General features: G+C 41.9%; 2 protein-coding genes across 4 annotated transcripts in view; one reads left to right on the top strand and one right to left on the bottom strand.

The window, feature by feature from the left end:
• Window positions 1–17458, bottom strand: part of COL4A3 (collagen type IV alpha 3 chain) — a 133895-nt gene extending 116437 nt beyond the window's left edge. Inside the window, exon 1 of one of the 3 annotated variants that reach the window (XR_003314028.4) lies at window positions 16792–17042. Coding sequence is in view for 2 of the 3 variants with exons in the window: in XM_026491807.4 (XP_026347592.1) it covers window positions 16792–16878 (87 nt within the window). In the remaining variant the exon portion in view is untranslated. Of the gene's footprint in view, window positions 1–16791; window positions 17065–17132 lie in introns of those variants that run through there. The other 2 variants (XM_026491808.4, XM_026491807.4) reach the window with 2 other exon arrangements.
• The window catches only part of COL4A4 (collagen type IV alpha 4 chain), a 122557-nt gene continuing 118673 nt past the window's right edge, over window positions 17354–21237 (top strand). Inside the window, exons 1-2 of the mRNA XM_026491803.4 lie at window positions 17354–17608; window positions 18301–18447. The gene's annotated coding sequence lies outside the window, so the exon portion shown is untranslated. The remainder of the gene's footprint in view (window positions 17609–18300; window positions 18448–21237) is intronic.

The raw sequence follows: 21237 nt of genomic DNA, 5'->3' as shown, positions 1-21237 counted from the left end.
GTTATCCCAAGTTACATCTTTTGGGAAGAGATAATAGTTCAATAGTTACCATTTCTTCTATACATTGATTGAGTCAATCTTGATTTTACCTAGGCTGGCACTCATACTGGAGGCATTCAAAACAGAAAGTGCCTCATAATTTGGTGATAAGCAATGATTAACCAGTAATGCAGTTCTCACATTCCCCTAGTCCATCTTGGGTAACTGCCAGATCAGTTTCCTAGCAAGAGTTCACCCATGTGCACTTGCTGGCCTGAATGTGTTGCTCCTGAGGGTAACTCTCTCCTCACATGTTAATATAAGAGGCTTCTTGGCTAGGGGAGAAGGTTGCTGACCCACCAGTTCTGCTGGCCAGACTGTTGTCTGGATTCCTGAATCCTTGCCAGGGTTCTTTGGTGGCAAGCAACAGAAATTATTTAGGCTAACTCAATGATAAAAGAGGAATTTGTTGGAATGACATGGGGCAGCACACAGAAGTTGAAGAAAAGTTAAATAAACAGGCCTCAGAAAAGACCAGCCTCAGGGCTGCTGTGCGGATCAAGGTTCAAAAACGAATGGAAAGTTTTGCAGGGCACCGCTGTCAGAATGAATAAGTTCCTTGCATTTGCAGTTGAAGATCCAAATTCCTGGGGGAAGGCACTTACTGGCTCAGCTTAGGTCATGTGCCCAGGCCCTTGGCAATGAAGGGATGATAGTTCCCTAAAGTAAAATCAGCATGCTACCACCAGAGGGGGACAGGGGAGAGGTCAGGAAGAAAGAGCAGATGTCCCCTGCACTCTGTTTTCTGGGGTCACCTGCCTGCCTAGTGACCTTGGACACACTGTCTCCTCTTTGTTTCGGTCCTTCTGGCCAAGTCTGATAACCACCAAGTTTGAGTCGATCTTCTACCTGGCCTGACCTAAAGTCTGAAGTCAACTGAATTCCAATGACCTTCTGATTCGTGTTTGCCTTATTCCCACACACTCCTTTGCTCTCGTCTCCGCTTGGAATGTTTGGATGTTTCTCAGCAATTCCCCAGATTCACCCTGTTCTTATGCTGGTCACTGTTATCCTGGGCTCTCTGGCCCCAAATGCTTTATTTTAAGCAGAACAATTCAAGCTGTTTATATATATATATATACACTTCCAAATCTTTTAAAAATGGCAAAACAAGCAAGCAAGCAGAGAACCACTCTACTTCCTTTGGAAATGCAGAACCCTTGAGAAACTATTTATACAGAAATGACTTCACATAAGTTCAAAAGTCAGATCTTTCAAAAATCCAATGCCGGTGAGTACAATGCCATAAAGAACAATTCTAATTTATGTTTATTTCCATTAGTAAACTGAAATAAAAATAAAAAAAAAATACTTTGTGATACCACCTGAATCCCATTTTTAAGAATGAATAGCCTAACTGATCTCCCAGGTATGCCGTAAGAGACTGTGAAGTAAACTGAAAGACTTTTGACTGGCTGGGTTCTAGTAGGTAAAAACCCAGATGATGGTTTGGCCAAATGCTGCCAAATATCACCACTCATCACGCAATATTTAACTGAGCGCCTGACATGTCAGGCGCCGCGCTAAGCCTTTATAGACATTATCGTATTTAATCATTATCATATGTATGAACCTATGGGCTCATATTGTTATCCCCTTTTTACAAATAAGGAAAACAAAGCTCACCAAAGTTAGCCAGGGCCACCCAACTGGTTCTTGGAGGAGTGACTTATATAAGGACTGACTTTCTATCGTTTATGAAAAAGTTTTGCATAGGGAAAAGTGTTCTCCTAGTAAAAATGGTGAGAAATGATGGATTTAAGGGTTCAGGGAGAAAATATGACTGGAATTAAGAATCTCTTGATTTTATTCTAATGTGTAACTCTGCTCAGTTGTCCTTCTCCAGAAAGCCCCAGATACCGACCCCCGGAGATGAGCTCTTGGCCATGGCTCCTTGTGGCGGTTCTGATGAACACATCACCTTCATCGTGCCTGCAGAATTAGGAACTACCCCCCCACTGCTGGAAACACAAAGCCCTGCTCTTCTTTACAGTGAGTAAACAGGAAAATTCTAGGCCAAGAAAAGCTTATGATAACAACAACAAAGAGCCCACTCTATTTAGCCCAAGTCAGTGATTTATCTAAATGAAAAAGCACAGCAGTTTCACATGTGAAAACAAGTCTGGCTTTCGTGAAGCTTTTCTGACTGCTACTTTCTGAAGGTGAACTGTACGGAAATAGATTCCCAAGTAAATCATTTACAGTATGCTAGTGGGGGGATGTTAAGAGTAATTGCTAATAGTCTTCTGTTTTTACATCAGAGCATGTTAAACGCGTGGCATTCATGCTAAACTGATTAAATAAAAGGTTCATGAGTAGTACGTGCGATGAGGTTCAAGAGGGGTCCAGGCAGTATTTTGTTGCAATAGGTACAGGTCAAAATTTCCAACATTTTCCTCCTTTACCCCCTTTACGGGTCTTAAGGTTTTTCTTTATTTCAATATTTTTCTGCAGCCATATTTGCTTCTGAGGTTATAATGCAGCTATTATACAATCTCCTGAGATTGTATGATAATGCTTATTAAGTTACTGCTCAACTTCACGTAAGGAAATCAATTTGATTTCGATGCATAGTTTAAGCCAGATTGGCCTTCAAAAAACCTATGAAAAAGTCTAGGAGATTCTAGGCCCAAATGTCACCTGCTGGGAGGTCATAAAAATGGGTGAAAGAAGCAAGAGGAGATGGGGTAGATGGAATGGTGTTGGTAGAGAAAAAATTGCTCTTCGCATATTGATAGGAAATGGCCCATTTTCTCCAAATGTCTGGAATGATCTAAAACCAATGGGATGTCCTATAGTGATGACTAGTGAGGGTCTTTGAGCCTAACCCCTTTCAGATGTAGAACTGAGAGTGAGGGATGAAGGGGCACTGAGAAATGGGGAACTGATTGAGGTGAGAGTCCTTAAATTTATCTAATGCTATGCTGACTCTAGGTCTATAACAAAGAAAATAACTGTTAAAACCCATATTTTATTTGTGGCCATTAGCTATGCATCTCATCATCAGCTCTGCTTTCTAAGAAAACTCTGGCTCTATTCAAGATAGTCTTTGGGTTCATTTTTGAGCAGAGTTGAGATTACTATAAGTCAATGGGGTTGAGTAGATTATTATAAAACTACTGTTGGGAAAATGGACTAGTTTGGAAAATTTTTAAAAAATTTAGATCCTTGGCTCATGTCATACACCAAATCATATTTTGGATTAAGTAAAAAAAGATGATAGAATATATATCAAAACATTATCTCTAGTTATATTTATATGATAGGATTTGGCCTGATTTTGTTTTCTTTCTACTTACCAGTATTAAAACTGTGTCTAGTATTTGACAAGTACAATTTGTGGTATAAAAAGAGAAAAAATATACCAGTTCATCTTTAATAATTTTAATATAAAAGTCTATTACAAAAAGGCACATGGGCAAGAATTCATCATAACTTTGTTTATAATCTCAAAAATTTTGGTTAAATAATCTTGGTATATGAACATGTTGGAATAGTATGCAATCATTTTTAGGAGATGTTTAATGATGTGCAAAAATAATAGTATAATGTCAAAAAAGCAGGACACAAAATACCTTATACCATATGATCTCATTTTTACACAAATATAACAAAAGAGTGACACTGGCTACCCCTGGGCTCTTTGACTAGGAGTGCTTTTTAAAAATATGCTTATCTATATATCTTGAATGTTCACAAATGGGCATAGATTACTTTTATTGTTAGGAAAAAAAGATCAACAAAGAAAAAATATTTTTGCTTAGTTTGATAATTCGTTCCAGCGGCTTCGTGATCAAACTGCCCAAGGAGCCATCCTGTTTTTAGAGGCTATTCCAAGAGCCTCCTTAGCATAGTGTGTTGTACTTAAGTTGTTCAGTGAAAGTGCTCCAAGTGAATTTACACCTTCAACCATGTTGCTGCCCATTACACATTAATGGCATGTGAGGGAGGCTGTGGGCCAAAGCTGGTTGCATGGTGTGTCTTCTAAATCCATGCCAAAAAAGCCTATATTTGAAAGATAAGAAAGGACCAAATTATGACTATTAGATGTTCCTCAGCATTATCTCTGTAATTAACAGGTATTTTAGGCGAGGTGTTTGGAAAGTCACCATGAAAGTGATGAAACCACTGGATGAGTTTTAGCATTAGTATTTACATGGGGTGGTGTAAGGTAAACACACTGTTCGTTTTTTTTTAATGGGGACAGTGCACAGGGAGGATGCCGTTTCTGCTGATGTTTCCAAATAATGTTATTAGAAAATACCAGCAGCAAAGAATGCACTGAATAATATTTTTGAAAATAAGAAACTCCTTAATACATTCCAGGAAGTTGATACTGAGTCACAAAATAACAGGAGAATTAAATGAGTATAAGAAATATTCAGACTATTGTTTTTCTGATATTGAAACTCATTCCTGTCTCAATACTACTTGGCATTTGTAGAATACAAAATGGGTTCAATTATAGGGTTTCTGGAGATAGAAGGGACAGGTTTTATCTGCCACATTTTATGATTGAGGCAATGGAGAGCCTTGGAATTCAAGGGACTGGCTCCAACTGTCCCAACAGTGACTCTTGGATGGTGGGGTGTCTCAGATGTCCTTGTCTCCATGACAGCTCTCTTGGGGTCTGGGGATGCTGCTCATTCGGGTCACATGGGCTCTGAATGCTCTGTCCCTGAAAGGTCTGAGCAGGTCACAGTGAGTGGAAGCTCTGAAGGTTCCATGGACACAGCCATGAGCACATGCAGCGCTCGATCAATCCACCCCTTGGTGGTCCTCTCCAGAGGGTGTGGGCATCAGAGAGTGCTGGTGCTTGCATAGACATGGAGTCTGACTTCCAATCTGTAGGATCCTTATCTAATGAGATTTCAGATACACTACTGCTCTTAGTTTTGTATTAATATTTTTTTTCACTTTTTGGAAGAGATTGTGGATTGCTTTTGCCTACCATGGCAAAATAAGGAGAATCCCGCCCATGTGTGTAAACTCTGGGGCTCTGCTAACTGAATGCTGACGAGGGCTCCAGCGGGGGTGGAGGCTGGAAGCAGGTAGAAGGACCACGGGGAACTCTGCATGCTGCTTTCCGCACCCATTCCAACATTCTGAAGTGCTTTACTTTGAAGATAAGCTGCGTTTTCAAGCCACTGAAATCTTACTACTTTCTGGCTCCACTGTTGTTACTCAATTTATTGCTGTTACACGATAACGCCCACATGTTTACCGTTCTGGACATTTAACCAATCTTCATTCTTCCTTCTCAACTCCACTCAACTTTTGCTTTTCTGTATTTGTCCTGTTATAGCATATCTGATTTTATTGTTATTGTCTGTGTACTTATCTAAAGCCGTCATTTGGGGGGCACTCTCGGTGAGGGTAGGAGGGACCATGTTGGTTTTATCTACCTTTGTTCCCAGAGTCTATCTGAATTAATGAGTAAAGCATTCAACACTTCACCTGAAAAATAATGTTTTGTTTTTATTCTTGTGCCAAAGGATTCAAGAATCTACTAATTCTTCTTTGCCTTTTTAGTTTTAATGTTTAAAATAAAATGTTGGTCCAATTCCATAAACTTTCATTGAGGACTACGAATAGTCAGGCCAAGAGCTGAAACCAAAAAGAGGCATAAGAAAGAACACCTGTCTTCCAGGGGATCAGTAGGGGAAGCAATATGGAAGTAGGTTAAACTCTTTCTAGATTGCCGAGACAAATACTACTTCGGTAATTAAAAGTATCGCATTGATGTTTTGATTGTAACAGGATAATAGTTTCAGAAATCATTCTTTCTGAATAACCAAAGCATTTTTAAAATTAATCTTATTTCAAATAGTGCTTAGTTACTTAAATAAGGAATACAGTGATATCTGATACTCCTTTTGATCATCTGGGAAGTTTTGGTAAGAACGAGTCCTACTAAAAAGCCCAAATAACCAGAACTCCCAATTCTAAATCTACTTCCTCCACTAATTTGATGAGTTCTCTTGCTTCAGACTTTCACCTGTTAATCAGGAATGATACTACCTTGCCATCTTATTCAGAAATGCACAAAACCAGACATTTGATAAGAAAGCATCTACAGACACAATAATATAAATATGATTCTGCTAAGTGTTAGTTTTCAAGGAGTTCCATTGTAGCTTTATTTCTAAAAAATTGGAAATACCCCAAAAATTCAACAGAAGAGCATTACCTAAATAAGTTATGGTACCAACCTACATAATGAAGTGCTCTGTAGACATTTAGAGATGATACTTGTAATAATTAATAACTCAGAAAATTTTCACCAGTCCATTGTTAGGTGAAAAGAGTAGAATAAAAAAAATAATAACCTGGTAGAAAGTAGAGAATAGTAATCATCTATGGGTAATATGATTATGGATCATTTCTATTTTTAAATTTCTTTTGGTACTTTTAAACATTATCCAGATTTTGTACAACGCAGGAAAATTTTTTTAAAGCCAGCATGTGAATGAATGCTTCAGCCTTCCCAATATCATACATAAATAAACAGAATAAAATTATCCTATCATCTAGTTAAACAAGGAAAATGAATATTAACCTTGTTGTTTTGGGTCTCTCCAGACATACTTTGACATTTGATTCAAGGGAAAATATTGCAGATTTCTCAACTTTCCACTTGTAGAACTTTTTCCTTGAGAAGTTCATGTAACAACAAAATATCCTGGTGGGAAAAAAAAATCTAGTGACCTGACTGTTTTGTCTACATAATGACAAATCTCCCAAGGTTTCTAAATACACTTGAACTCCTTTTTAAACACTGGGATCACTTCTCTAAGAAACAAAGTTGGAGATAAGATCTAATTAACAAACATCAATCTTAAAGATTAAAAATGGAAAATTCCTAACTTACCCCAAAACCACTGTCAGAAAAATAAAAGATCTTTATACAATTACATTTTAAATGGCTCCTAGGATTACGCTTTTTAAAAAAAACAGTTATCTCATTGCAATAATACCAAAATACGAGACTATCAAATACTCCTTAATTGTGTATTTATATGTGCATACGCACATACACATATATACTACCTACAACAATGTGTGGAATTATTTTGATAGCCTGATACTGTATGTACAGGGCATCAGACTGGATTTTTCACCCTCTTCTCATCACATAAATCATTATCAAGTTAATTGCACTGAATCAATCACCAGGGACAGCCTGAGCAACTGTTGTGTTGATCTAGACTGGTTCTCCTCCATTCCTCTCTTTCTGACTGCCAATGCAACAGAATCCAAAAATAAAAGCACCACCAAGATGTGCTTCCTGCTCTGTCACCTCTCCTTTTCCTAGGCTGGGTTCCCAAGGACAACAGTCAACCTTCTCCATGTATCAGTCATACAAGTCTTTAAAATAGAGAGCACGTCACAGTTCTTTTGAAATGCTCAATGCCATCCCCCTGCACCTTGAGGGACCCTTCAGAGTCCTTACCAAGGCTGGCACTGCTCTCAGACAATTATGTACCCAGGAATGAAATCTTTGTGGAGTTGATCAGCATTCAGATTTCAGTTGGGGTGGTTTGGGGAAGGGCTCAACCTGACATTCTGCCTTCCTAACCAGTGCCCAACAGGAGAGGAAGCTGGTGTTGTGGGTCCTATGAGTGAGGAGCTCTACACCTCTACACCTCTTTCCAGCAGAGCCTTAGCTGGTTTTCTTCCCTGGCTTGGAGCCCTCTCTGGCCCAGGACCTCTGTCAGCTGGGACAAGGGTTTTTTGGCCCAGCTCTACCTTCTTGCCCTGGGCCTCACAGCCACATTTGGCAAATTCAAACCTGTCCCAGTAAGGTGGAGGAGGGCATGACAGAGATACATCAACAAGAATGAAAGAAGAACATTGTCATCACATCACTTTACATGCGGGCCTATTACCGAGTTACAGTGTGAATTCACTACTCATCCATTACTAAGGCAACAACGGTCCTGTGAATAGCTCCAATACACTATATCATCTCTTTTTTGTTAAAATATTAATTTGTTAAGTGCAAACATTAAAATTATAGGGTGATCACCCACATACAATCCTGTGGGTTTATTTCACCTTACTCAGGAGCAATTTCCCATCCTCAGTTAGCACGACCACCATGAGCCTGTCCCCCTCTGGGGCACCCTACCTCCCTGCTTCCCATCCCCTGCCCCACCACTAGCAATATGTATCCCCTCATGGTGAGTACATAAACTCAGCATTTCCTTTTTCTTTTTCTAAAACTTCTGTTGGTCTTGGTTTTATTCCTTGACAACCCAGGAGCCATAAAATCTCACCTGTCTCCACTCTTGAGAGGCCTTGGCCTGAATCACATTCCTCATCACTTCCCACATTCCTGTCTCCATGTGAGGCCGTGAGCCAGTTCCTCAGAAAGGTCTTCCCCAACAACCTCTAGCTAAGGTAAATGTTCTCCTTCTCCATCACCACGTTATTCGCTCCTAGCAGCTATCCCAGGCTATGGTTATACGTTTGTTTACTCAGCTGCTGTCTCTCTCCCCTGTTCCCCTGGACACCCAACTCCACCATGGCCAGGGATGCAGACTGTTCATCAGTGAATCCCCAGTACCTAGTCCCCATGCCGATGTCTCTATCCTATTATCTCCTTCCCGATTTGAATAATAATAATAATAAAATGATTGTAGCTAGACAATAAGAGCTGTGGGTCCTGTTGAGTACTTTATCTGCAATAGATATGGTACCATGGGGGCACTTGGGTGTCTGTTAAGTGTCTGCCTTGGGCTCAGGTCATGATCCCAGGGTCCTGGGATCGAGTCCTGCATCAGGTTCCCTGCTTTGCTGGGAGCATGCTTCTCCCTCTCCCTCTGCCTGCTGCTCCCCCTGCTTGTGTGCTCTCTCTCTCCGCGTCAAATAAATAAATAGAATGTTAAAAAAAAAGAAACAAATAAATAAAACCAAACAGAACTCCAAAAAAATATAGATAAATAAATAAGGTACCATCATTTATAGATAAGAACAGCAGAGATTCTTTTGGAATAACTTGCTTAAAGGAACACTAAACCTCTTACCTGGCTAAGTTGTAGTGATAACTTAGTTCATAGTTTAAGATGAAAGGCAAGTTGGTTTCCAATATATTTCTCCTTTTCTCCTTTCCTTTTGCCAAATGTTCTCTGTTTGGTGATGTTCTTTCAACCCTCAGGTACACAACTCGCTCATATTTTGATACTGGAGCAATATGACTAAAAGTGTACCAGGTGATCTGTGCAGCTTTAAGCATTGTAGCCAAGGTCAATTGTCTTAACTTTCTGGAGAAACAGTTGCACACAATCCATGCTGACTTGTCTTTAATTGAGGTTTGTCATTTTGACGACGTGTTTATTTCCTATGGCAAATCAGCAAACAAAATGTGTTCCGTTCAGAGATATGACCTTAGGGACTGTAGCCCCCTGTCATACCTGGACACGACGTATGTGGGTCTGCACTATCGAGGATGATAGCCACATGTAGTGACAGACACTTGAAATGTAGATACTCTGAAGTAAGATGTTCTAGAAAGGCCAAAGAGATACCAGATTTTGAAAACTTAATATGAAAAAAAGATTGTAAAATATCATCTAGTGTTTTTGCTAGCGATTACATGTTGAAATGATAAAATTATGGATGCATTGGGATAAGTGAAATATATTCAAGTTAATTTTACCTGTTTCTTTTTATTTTTTAATGCAGCTACTGAGACATATGTGGCTCATCAGTATGGCTCACATTTTTCTCTTGCATCATGTGGACACCGATGTTCACTTATGAACTTATAAAGCATGTAAAGTGGAAAATAATAGAGCCAATATACTTTCATTCAGTCTTGATTAGAAAATGTATCTGAAGCCAGAGGCCTTAGCGGCGGTTGCACGAAGAATCCCAAGAAGGCTGAGAAGACTGACATGGGTGATTACAGAAGACAAGAGCCAGCGAGGATACCTTGTGAGATAAACACAGAGCTCAGAGTGAGAGGCTTTCTTATCTGATTTTTAGAGATGAAGACATCTCAGGGGGATTAAGTAACTGGTCAAGGCCACGGTGGGAGGGCTGAGAGGGAAAACGTCTATTCTGTTAAGTAGTTGATATGATCTCAGTTTCCTTATTTTCTGAAACTGAAAACAGAGGTGAAATAAATAACTTACAGTGAAAGTCTGTTATGATTAAAAAGGCTAGGTGGGGGCCAGATATAAACTTTGTAGAATAAAAATGCTCTGGGCACCACGTGTTTTCACTGATCTTGGAAAATCTTTTACTTACTCTGTGGTGGATGGATGCTTTTTGGCTGAAAGCCACAGCATGAATATGGCCAGATGCACACGGATGAAGGACCACAGGGCATTTGCAAATCAGACGGCCCTGTTGTTGGAATCGTACACTGACAGGTTTGAGGGTTTTCATCAACTGCAATATTTTACAAAGTTATCCTTACTCGTAGTTAACACTAGACAGTTACGGCCATGCTCTCCATAACAGGGCAAATATTATGAGGGAAATGCAAAGACATATTTCGTTTAATTCAGTTTTTCCAAGGATCATGTCCGAAAGCAAACTAGCTACTATAAGCCCAGAGAAATGCTCAAGGAGGAAGGCCCACTTCAGAGAGGGAGAGGAGACTGAGAGAGGGCTGGCAGCTTTGCTGTTGTTGGCCTTGACCCCTACCTCATCTAATGGAACTCAGGATATTTGGAGGAAGTGGGGAGTGGGAGGGCCTGGATGAGGGTGGCCCTGAGAAGACGAAAGGAAACATGTTTGGTGCCCCCCATCCTCCCAAACCATTAGGACGTAAGTCTATTCTAATGGGAAAAAATTATCCTGGGAGCCACAGAACTACTTTGTTCTTTTTTTCCTCCCAGGGCAGAACAGCTCCAATCTGTAAGCAATGAGGTGAAATGGAGGGGGTGGGGCAGGCTGACTGATGACAGAGGAGGCTTTTATTTTCCCCAAACTTTTCATTCACATGGTCTCCCCATGGGTGATAATAGAAGACACAGGACAGACCCAGACCTTGAAATCATAGAAAAAGAATCAGAAAGGGATTGGGTATAAAATGAGTATGTGTAAAATGATTAAAGGCATAAGATAGAGGGGAAAACTACAAAAAAAGACCAAAAAAAAAAAAAAAAAACAAACACCCAAAACCCCAAAAAACCCACCCAAACCCCAGACAGATTTAGACTCCAAAAAGGACTTCTAGAATAGTCACTGAAATTAAAATTTAATGAATAAAAATGATCGTAGTTAACATTTATTGAATGATTACTATGTGACAGGCATGGTAAAGTATGTGTTATGTGTCTCAAACCACTGAATCCTCATTAAATCCTGAGGTCAGTTTCTTACTTCCATTTTAAGATAAAGAAATTGAGACAAAAAAATGTAAAAGCTGGTAATGAATAGATCTGGGGTTATAAACCGTGTTGAATGGTTCCACCCAGAGTTCTTTTTCATGACTGAAAATTATAATAGAGTGAAAAATCTACTGAAACTTACAAACAGCAGAAGAGAGAATTAAAAATTGGAAGACAGATGTGAGGAGGCCTCCCAGGGTGTGACATGGGAGAAGCAGCACCTGGGACAGAAGCTGGGTATGCTACCCCTTGGTCTCAAGTCCAGCTGATGATTGGTCTCCTGGAGAGCCGTGAACCTCTGCACTTCTAACCACAGTTCTTCTGTGAGGAGAAGAGAATTTATGCAATGGCTCCCATCACCCACGGGTCAAAGATTTGCCCCATAGGGGTTAATACCCTACATCTAAAGGACAACAGGGAGCCATGAGTATAGAGTCTAGAGGAACCACAAGCGGTTCTATGTGCAAAGTCTGTGGCCACGCTGGCAGATGGGGTAAGTCAGTGCTCATAGCCCAGGGGCAAGGTGGGGCCCAGAGGATCTGAGTGGCATAGGAAAGGTCTCTGCTGTAAGAAGACAGGAGAACTAGGGGAGAAGACAAGAAGGTCCAGGATGCATCCTAAGAATGCCAGGAGTAGAGACAGGGGAGAAGGAGAAATATAAAAAGGGGATGTCTGAGAATTTTGAAGATTTGATGAAAATATAGACTCTCAAATTAAATATCCACTGAGTAGGATACATAAGAAACACATGGGCACAGACACTTTTAAAAAGATATATATATGTATGTGTATATATATATATATATATATATATATATCTTTGAAGCCAGACTATCATCTCTATCATAATTTCATAAAAAGAGATTAACTAGAAAATCTCCCTATGCTTGGAAATTAAGAAATAAGTATCTAAATAACTCATAGGATGAAGAAATCAATTAGAAAGGATTCTGAACTCAATTATGCTAAAATAGTGCTTATTAAAATGTGTGTGATGTAATTAAAACAGTATTTGGGGGAAGGTTTTTAGCCTTAAATGAATTTGAACTATTAAAAGTTGCTTAATTAAAGTCAAAATACAAAATTCAACCAGTTTGCTCTATTTTTGATAGTTAGGCTGTTAAATTTTGAAGAAAAAAAACCCCATTTACAATAGTACTGAAAATATCAAATACTGAGAAATTAAAGAAGCAAAAAACTCTAAAACACAGTGAAAAGTGAAAGCCCTAAACAAATGGACCCATAAATGAATACAAACAGACCCATATATGAATGAGTAATTGGTACTCATGTTTGCAGATATAACACTGCAAAACAGTGAGGGAAAGAATGCACTGTTTAATATATAATGTTGGGACAATTTGTCATCGATATGGAAAAAGATAAAATCACATCCCCTAAGTAGGAAAACAATTCCAGGATTAAGAGTCCCACATGGAAAAGAATTAAATTGCAAAACTTCCTTTTTTTTTTTAAGGTAAGAGAACATTTTTATTATCTCAGGGGAAAAAAAAGGATTACTTCAACAAGACACAAAACACAAAATATCAAGAAAAAATGGATAGGTTTGAGAGAATAGCGAAAAAAATGTTATATGCTAAGGTACCAGTAACTAAATGACAAGATAAACCAGAGCATGGAATGAAATCTTTGCTGCACACTTAATTGGCACAAGTTTGGCATCCAAATACATAAATAACTCCTAATTATTAGCGATGAAAAGGGCAAGGCCACAAGAGATCTATAGGCAAAGACTTGTCCATGCGATTCACCCGGAGGTAAATCTAAACTGCCAATTAAAACATGAACAGACCCACAAACTCACCAGCCAAAACGGGATCCTACTTTGTACCCATGAACATCTAAACACACCAGAATTTGCTGAGGATGTAGGAAACAGGTACTCTCCCACATTGTTGGTGCAACTCTTTTGGAGTCCATTTGGTAATTCCTAATATTATTTAAAATACACTTTCACTTATAGCCCTCTTTGAATTCTACGTAGGCATTCAAAATCTAGTTGTCACAACGGCCCCTATACAAAGATGTTACATTCCAACTTCCTGAAGCAAGACCATGGAAACAAACTTCCTGTGTTTAGGGGGACAGAAAAATAAGCCGTGCTTTATTTCTATAACTGGGTACTCTGCAGCAGCTATCACAACCATATGTATAGGCATGAATCACGTCTATATGTGTCAACATGGATGAAATCCAAAACCATACGGATTGAGGCAACCAAGCTCCAAAGTTATCTATTCATGTGAAACCGTTTATCGCGTTTGAAGGACCACAAAACAATAATATTTATTTTTCATGGTGACTAGTGCGCGCGCACACACACACACACACACACACACACAGTGTATAAATACAAAACCATGCACAGAAGAGGGGGCAAAGAATGTGTGTCTGACTTTTTGTATTCATAATACTGTTTTCCCTAAAGGCAGAAACGTTACTTTTATGTTACTTAACATTACTGTTACGTTACTTTTTGCTTGTTTGGAATTTTTTCCAATTCAACTTACTTTTTACAATTTAAAAATGAAATCAGTCAAGAAAGCATCCTCCCTACAATGCAGCTGGTCCTCAGCTCCTGCGAGTTGCTTGCTGCCTTTCTGCTTTGTCTGGAATTTGAAGGCAAAAAGAGGAAGTAGAAGCAGTATCTCAGACCAAGAACCTCAACCTTCTGCGGCTATCAGAGAAGGAGCTCTCTCTAGCCCTCGCCCAGATGCACGGCCTGAGGCAACAGCAGTGTGCCTCCCAGTTTCAAGTGATGAGCTGGGCCTGGGAACAGCGTTCAACCTGAGGATGCACTGAGCAGCCCGGCCTGGAGCCACAGAGGGATTTCACTCAGGGCACGTCAGAACAAATTGTGTAGGTGGGCGGTTCCACCCCGTCCGAACTCAGAATGCGGGGTCGACACCACTACTATCCCCCTGTGCTGAGAAGTTGCTAAAGTACAATTGTAGAAATTGAGAGCAAAACATGTTCTTAACGAGTGCGGCCCCAAGATGATAGTATGATGGCCCAAAGGCTAAATTTAGCCCGCATGTGTACATTATTTGGCCCTGTGTTTGTTCAGCCCTTTACAAAAAAACAAAAACAAAAAAACCCAAAAAAACAAAAACAACAACAAAAAAAACCCACTGTGTGTTTTATAAAGTTTTGACTTATTTGCTAACATCTAGAGTTTGAGAGATTTCTAATGGAAATTGGACCCCCCATTCCCCACCCCACCCCCCTTCTCTCCTGAAGAAAGCAGACATTCTGGCATTACTGAGCCTGAATTCTAGAATGCCAACAAATGGTTGGTCCTGAAGACTGGTCCCTACCTCACAGCCTGACTCATTTTTCTCACCTGCTGGCCCCTCCAAGGCTTTCAACTCCATTTTACACATGAGAAACCTGAGGCTCAGAGAGGTCAAGTGCCCTGCCCAATGCCAGTTACCCTGTGGAGGAAGCCAAGCTGGCATCCTCTCCACCAGTGACGGGTTAACTTATGATCCCTTTTCTCTACACACATTTCAAGGTTTCTAGTGACACTTTTTATATAATTCAGCAGGTGCAATGGAAATGATCATTCTTATCAATTTTAACAAAAACTTGCTTCAAGCGATGATAAAAATAATACAAATGGATTAACTGTATTATCAGCAAGAAGTCATCAAGATTTGGCCAAACTCAAGACAAAAAAGAATGTTACATGTAAAAAGTAGTAAGGGAATATGACAATATAATTAAAAATTGGTATAATTAGAAGTTGCATGATCATAGAGCATGTACCCTCTTTATGTACCCCTCTTTCCTCACCCTTCCCCTACCTCTCCTTTTCTTTGGAGTCTAGAAGGATGTGCAAACCCTGCCCAGGACCTCTGTCCTAGGCCTTTCTACAACATATACTTTCTTTAGGTTTTTTGCTTGTTGTATTTATCTGCTCCTGGATTAAAGATGGTAGATAATCTACATTGACTCAGATGAGTTTAATATACCATGTTAGAAATATTGGGCTGGGCATTCCTAGTCTTTGCAAAGTGCATTTTTGTTAGAACCAGCTACATGAAGAGATTACATGGATAACAAAATCCCTTAGAATGTAAAACACTCAATAACCTAAATGTAAATTGACAAGGGGATGGTTCAATTGACTTTGGCATATTCATATATTGTGGAAAATCATACAACAGGGCAAGAAGAAAGAGAGGTGAATGTACCTCACATACTAACATGGACAGATCCATAGGTTGCAAAAGGATGCATATAGCGTGGTATCGATTATGTTAAAAAACAACAAAATCACGTGTTGTTTGTGGGTCTACTTATGTGTACCAAAATGCATCAAAAATGCCCAGAAAGAAACATGAAGTGGTGAGTGGATGACCTTTGCTTAGACGGGAAGGGGGAGAGATATAAAGATCCTCAAAGAGGGTTTTAGCTTCATCTTTCGTGTCTTAATTTAAAATAAAAAGTACTTAGATTATATATGGTTGTAACACATACTTCTGTGACTACTGACTTTCAATCATAATCTCAATCATGAAATTGTAAAACTGCTCATCTTTGGAAATGAAAATTATGCTGCACTATCACCCAAATTAACTTTTTAAGTGTGTAAATCACAGACGCATCTGACAAGTTCAATTTTACTCCCACCAGTTCAAATCCAGTAAGTCAACTAGGAGTTATAATAGTTTGGGGGACACCCAATTTATCTTTGCAAAGAATAAGAAATATGGAGTGCATTTAAATGAATATGGGATCTCTCAAATTATGAATCAAAATCAAAGTGACAGATTGCTTAATTCATCCTAACATGAGTTTTATTTCTAAGGTGCTAATAAGTTTTCGGTGATAGCATTAGCTTTTCCCAACAATAGAGACGGAACACTGAAGTGTGAGTTTTGACAAGGGGGAAACCGAGCCCCAGAGAGGTCAGAGTTCGGTGTGAGTGACATCTAGAAAATGTCAGGGCTGGAAGCCCTTTGTGCTTTCTGCCAGGCCATGCTGCCTGCTCTGACTCACCAATTTGACATCCTGTGTCTCTGTAGCCTGTGTTCTCATCCCTAGCCATTATCTACCTACGTCTGTCTATCTATCTATCTATCTATCTATCTATCTATCTATCTATCTATCCATCTCTCATCTACCTACCTATCTATCGTCTATCTATCATCCACTTCTGGAGGCCTTTCCCCAGTATCCCTGACTCTGAGGGCACCAACCAGACAAGCTTGCTCCTCTCCTCTTCCACCAGCCTTCCTCCAGCGCATTCCACCTGTTACCCGGGCATGCCCCCTTGCTCTCACCCCCACGCTGCCCGCCCAGGCACCAGCGTGGAGCCCAAAGTCACGCACGCACCGGGCAGGGGCTCAAGGACTGCGCCCCGCGGGTGGGGGGCACTCACCTTGCCTGTTGTGGGCGCAGCCGCCAGAAGCACCAGCAGGAGCGGCAGCAACAGAGCGGGCGGCCTGGGCGCCGTCCTCGGGCTCATGGTGGGCGCCCGCTCAGTGCCCCGGCGTGTCTAGTGACCCGCAGGCTCTGCGGCCACCGCGTCCCTTGCGCGACGCGGGTTGGGGAGCCTGGCTGTGAAGCTCGCCTCGCCAGCCCGCCCGGGGCGGGTTTTGTAGGGCCCAGCCAAGCTGTCCGTCCGTCCCTCCCCACTGAGGTTTTTGACTGCGGCTCCAAGGGAGGGAAGAAGTGGCTTAGGTCCCGCCCTCGTCCCCCCCCCCCCCCCCTTCAACTCACCAGGCAATGTCCCTCCGACCTGGGCATCGTGCCCAGCAGACGAGAAAATACTGTGCGCTGCGGGGCAGGTGGGCGCAGATTCGGGGTAAGGGGTTAGGAGATGATGCTCCCAAGGTCCTGGGGCCGAGGCGGGGCCGGGGGCCACCGGGTCGGAGGTGGGGAATTTGGGGGTGTGCGCTGGGGAGGCGGCTGAGCGGGGTGGGGGGAGTGGCCAGCGGCTGTGCCCAGATTAAGCGGGAGGCGCGCCGGGCGTCCGCACTCTAGGGGCCCAGCCTGCTCTGGGCTCCCGTGGCGGTGCCATCGCGCCGCTCTCCGCTTCTCAACCCGCCGCGGACTCGCAGCCGCCGCACTTGGCGGTGAGAGCGCCGCGACCGCGCCGCCGCGTCGCGCGTGGATTTGGACGCGGCGCAGCCCGGACGTGCTGCGCCGTGCCGGCTGCGACCAAGCGGCTTCCGGCGCAGCGGGTGTCCCCGGAGGTAAGGCGCCCACCACCTAGTCCCGGCAATCGCTGTCCCGGAGCACCTGTCTGGGGTTGGCCGGGGCGGGGGGTGGGGGGAGGGTGCAGACAGTGGAGTAAGCTTGGCAACTGAGGGTGGGGCGCGCGGAGTGGCGGGCGGGGCTGGAGAGTTGGGGTCCCGGGGTCACCAGAGGAGAGCTCCTCTGGCTCCCGGGCTTGTCTGCCCGGGCTTGAACTGGGCGCTGTGTTTTGATTAATTTGGAGGCTCGAGTTACCAGCGTGGCAGTCTGGGCACTCCGGAATGCCAAGAGCAAGAGGCAGCTGAGGGGAAAGAGAAAGCCCATCCTATTCTCTGCTGAGTTGAACTGGCTTTTCAGGGTAAATCTTATCTGCGGAAATGCAGAGGAAACCAAAAGCCGACTGTGTCCAGGGTGTCTCCCCCCTGAGAGTGCCCTTCGTGGAGGTGCAGGATCTGGCTTGTTAGGGCATTATATTCAGAGCAGGGCTCCTGCCCTTTCTTGTGCCACTGACCGCGTTGGTCCTGGGAAACATTTAGACCCCTTTTCAGAACCTTGTCATTAAATACACAAAAATCACAAAATTAAATCAGAATCAGTGTTACTGGAATACAGTTATCGGAGTATTAAAGTCATGATATAGTGACAGATGTGCAACATTATTATGGCACTAAATACCTGCACCCAACAACAGATCTGTCAAACACCTGTAATCTCAAAGGAGTGGTGGCAGCAGAATTGAAGTGTGACACGGAAACACCAGTGGGAGCCCTCTCAACAACTGCATTGTAGTTTGTTGCCTATATTCATAACTGCAGGAAATGCTGAACTTCCAGGAAAGGTTAGTGAAAAGAGACGTAGGGTTTTTGTTGCCATACAAGTTCACCTGAATTCCATCTCCACCTTAAGGACCCCTGCTTTGAAGCAGTGTTTGCTGACATCTGCAGTAGCTGGTCATCAAGCACCACGTGTGAAATATATGCTTTGGTCTCTGATTGTGGAGAACCACTTGCTCGCAATTAGAATAGGGTTTATTACTGTATTAGACTTACATGGCTGTGTAGGTAGGCAAAACCCTGACAGTGAATGAAGACATCCCCCCTCTTTCTTGGGGGAGCTGGAGAGTGAATTTTAGTATCTTCCTTCTGTTTTTCATGCCAGCAATTGTCAACTGTAGCTGTGCATTAGAATCTCCTATGGAACCTCTAAAACCCCTGATACCCGATTCATCCCAAGCCAATCACACCACATCTTGCAGTGGTAGGACTCAAGTGTGTTGTGAAGCTCCCTGGAGATTTCCATGTGCAGCCAAGTTTGAGAACTGCTGTTTTACATGCATATTCAGTCAGCCGAATTGAATTAGGGCCTCTTCTTTATAGAAAAATCAAAGGGACATATATTAAACTCTCTGATAAGACTTACGTGTGCCCAGACCACAGATGTTGCAGTGTGGGACATAGTAGCTTCTCCCTATTGACAGGGAAGGCTCTTATGGAAACTTCTGCCCCTCTTGTTAGATAGGACATCAGGTGCTTGGTTGATGAAATAAAAGTGTCCAAGAATTCCAGGTCTGATAATATTTTGTGAATTGACATTACTTCCTAGAGGGGGAAAAAAAACCCTCAATGCTAGTGCTCTTTTTGCCGAATTCCAGATGATCTCTCAATTTTGGTTTTTAATTGTTTTGTCCTGAAACCAAGTCATTTTGACAGATCAGACTTGTTTTTATTAACTTTGAACTGGGAGGCAGCAGTCCACTGCAAGTCCCTTCTGATGCTGCAACAGAGCAGGAAAGAGCCCTGTGATGTAAATACGGTAAGGAGGAAGCAGGGGTGAAGAGCTTGGTCTCTGGGGTAGCTTCTGGATTTTGAATCCTTTCCACACTTACTAGTATGAGCTAACCCCTCTAGTCTGGGCTCTTCTCTTCTGTAAAATGGGTATAGTCATAGAACTCACTGCTAGAAGTTGTAGGAATCCAGTGCAGTAATGCATTACAGGCCCTCTTTCCAGGGTCTTCACAAAAACAATCGTATCTTGGGATCTGATTCTCCAGTTGCATAAAGAAAAGAGGGTGAACCTGATGAGAAATGGTGGCACAAGGTGGAGATGCTCTTCTTTTCTCAGGAGGAAAGGGGCAATGGCCAAGCACACCCACCAGTTCCATTGAGGTCAACCAACTACTAAGGCATCTAGAGCCTTGCTACTTGGCATCCCTGAGAACAGTAGGTTTGGCATTCTGGAGAGCTGGTTAGAAATGCAGAGTCTCAGGTACCACCCCAGACCCACTGAATCAGAGCCTGCATTCACCAAGCTCTCCAGCTGACCCTCCTCACATTAAACTTTGAGTAGTACTCTAAAAGCCAGTTTTCACTTCCCATTCCTCACCTCCCCACCACACACATACCTTCCCTTTGGTACAGTGTTGTATACCTGAAACTAATATAATATTTTAGGTCAACTATGCTTAAGTTAAAAAAAAAAGAAAGAATAGTCACACACACACAAAATGTTTGGTGCACCTACTGGGTGGTGTCAGTAAACCAGAATTCTTGATTTTTAAAAAATAGTCTTGGGATCAAGAGAGTTGATTTTTCCACTGTTGTTTCTTTTTTTTTTTTAATTTTTATTTTGTTCTTTTTTAATTTATCTTTTTAAAATTTTTTTAGTACATCACTAGTTTTTGATATAATGTTCAGTGACTCACTAGTTGCATGTAACACCCAGTGCTCATCACAGTACGTGCCCTCCTTAACGCCCATCACCCAGTTACCCCACCCAGTTAAAAAAGCAAAAGTAAAGTGAAAGTGGGGATGGTTCTTTGTGTCTGTACAAAGGACACAGAGCCCTCTACTTTTTACACTGATGGCAGGTGAGGGTTTTGAACCAAGTGAAGTGGTCATTGCCTCTGACAAGCCCAATATTATTATTTTGCTCCTTTTTCATAATCACAATATCATGTCTGTTTTCTACACAGTGCTTAAATGCATAGTGTTTGCTTCCCTACATGTGAGTGGAAGCCACGATGGCAGGGGTCTTTTTGGAGTTCTTTACGATTGTTGAATGAATGAAGTTGAATGATATCACCAGTTCCCTCAGGATTCACATGGCCTCGTGCTGCACTCATCATCTGTGGATGACGGTAGCCTTCTAGCTCATTCCCTGCAAGTTCTCTCTGAAACCCATTTTCTAAAACATTGTCAGAGTTCCACCTAAAATTGCACATTGTGTGGAAAGGACAGATTACTTTTGGAGCATTTATAAGTACTATCCAAATTTCAGAGGCTTACGGTAACAAGATTTTTTTCCTCTCCATTTACATTACATATTCATCACAGAGTGAGGAGGTGAGAAAGGGAAGGATGCTCTGTTTATCATAGCTACTCAGGAACCTCCTCGAAATTCCCATGCAGCGTGTTCTCTGATCTCCTCTCGGGAGAGGATGTGCCAAATCAGAAGCTGCTCTAGAAGTTTCCACCTAGAGGTGACACATACTACTTATACACTCAGATTTCATTGGCCACACTTCATTTTGTAAGTGATGGGGAAATGAAGTCTACCATGTGCCTGGAAAGAGAGCTGGAAATCCTTGGTGAATGTTAGTAATGCCCATCATATCTGTCATCCCGCTTGC

This window comes from Ursus arctos, unplaced genomic scaffold (assembly GCF_023065955.2).
Source record: "Ursus arctos isolate Adak ecotype North America unplaced genomic scaffold, UrsArc2.0 scaffold_1, whole genome shotgun sequence".
Lineage (NCBI taxonomy): Eukaryota > Metazoa > Chordata > Mammalia > Carnivora > Ursidae > Ursus > Ursus arctos.
The sequence above is the reverse complement of the archived record's forward strand: the minus strand, read 5'-3'. Positions and strand labels throughout refer to the sequence as shown.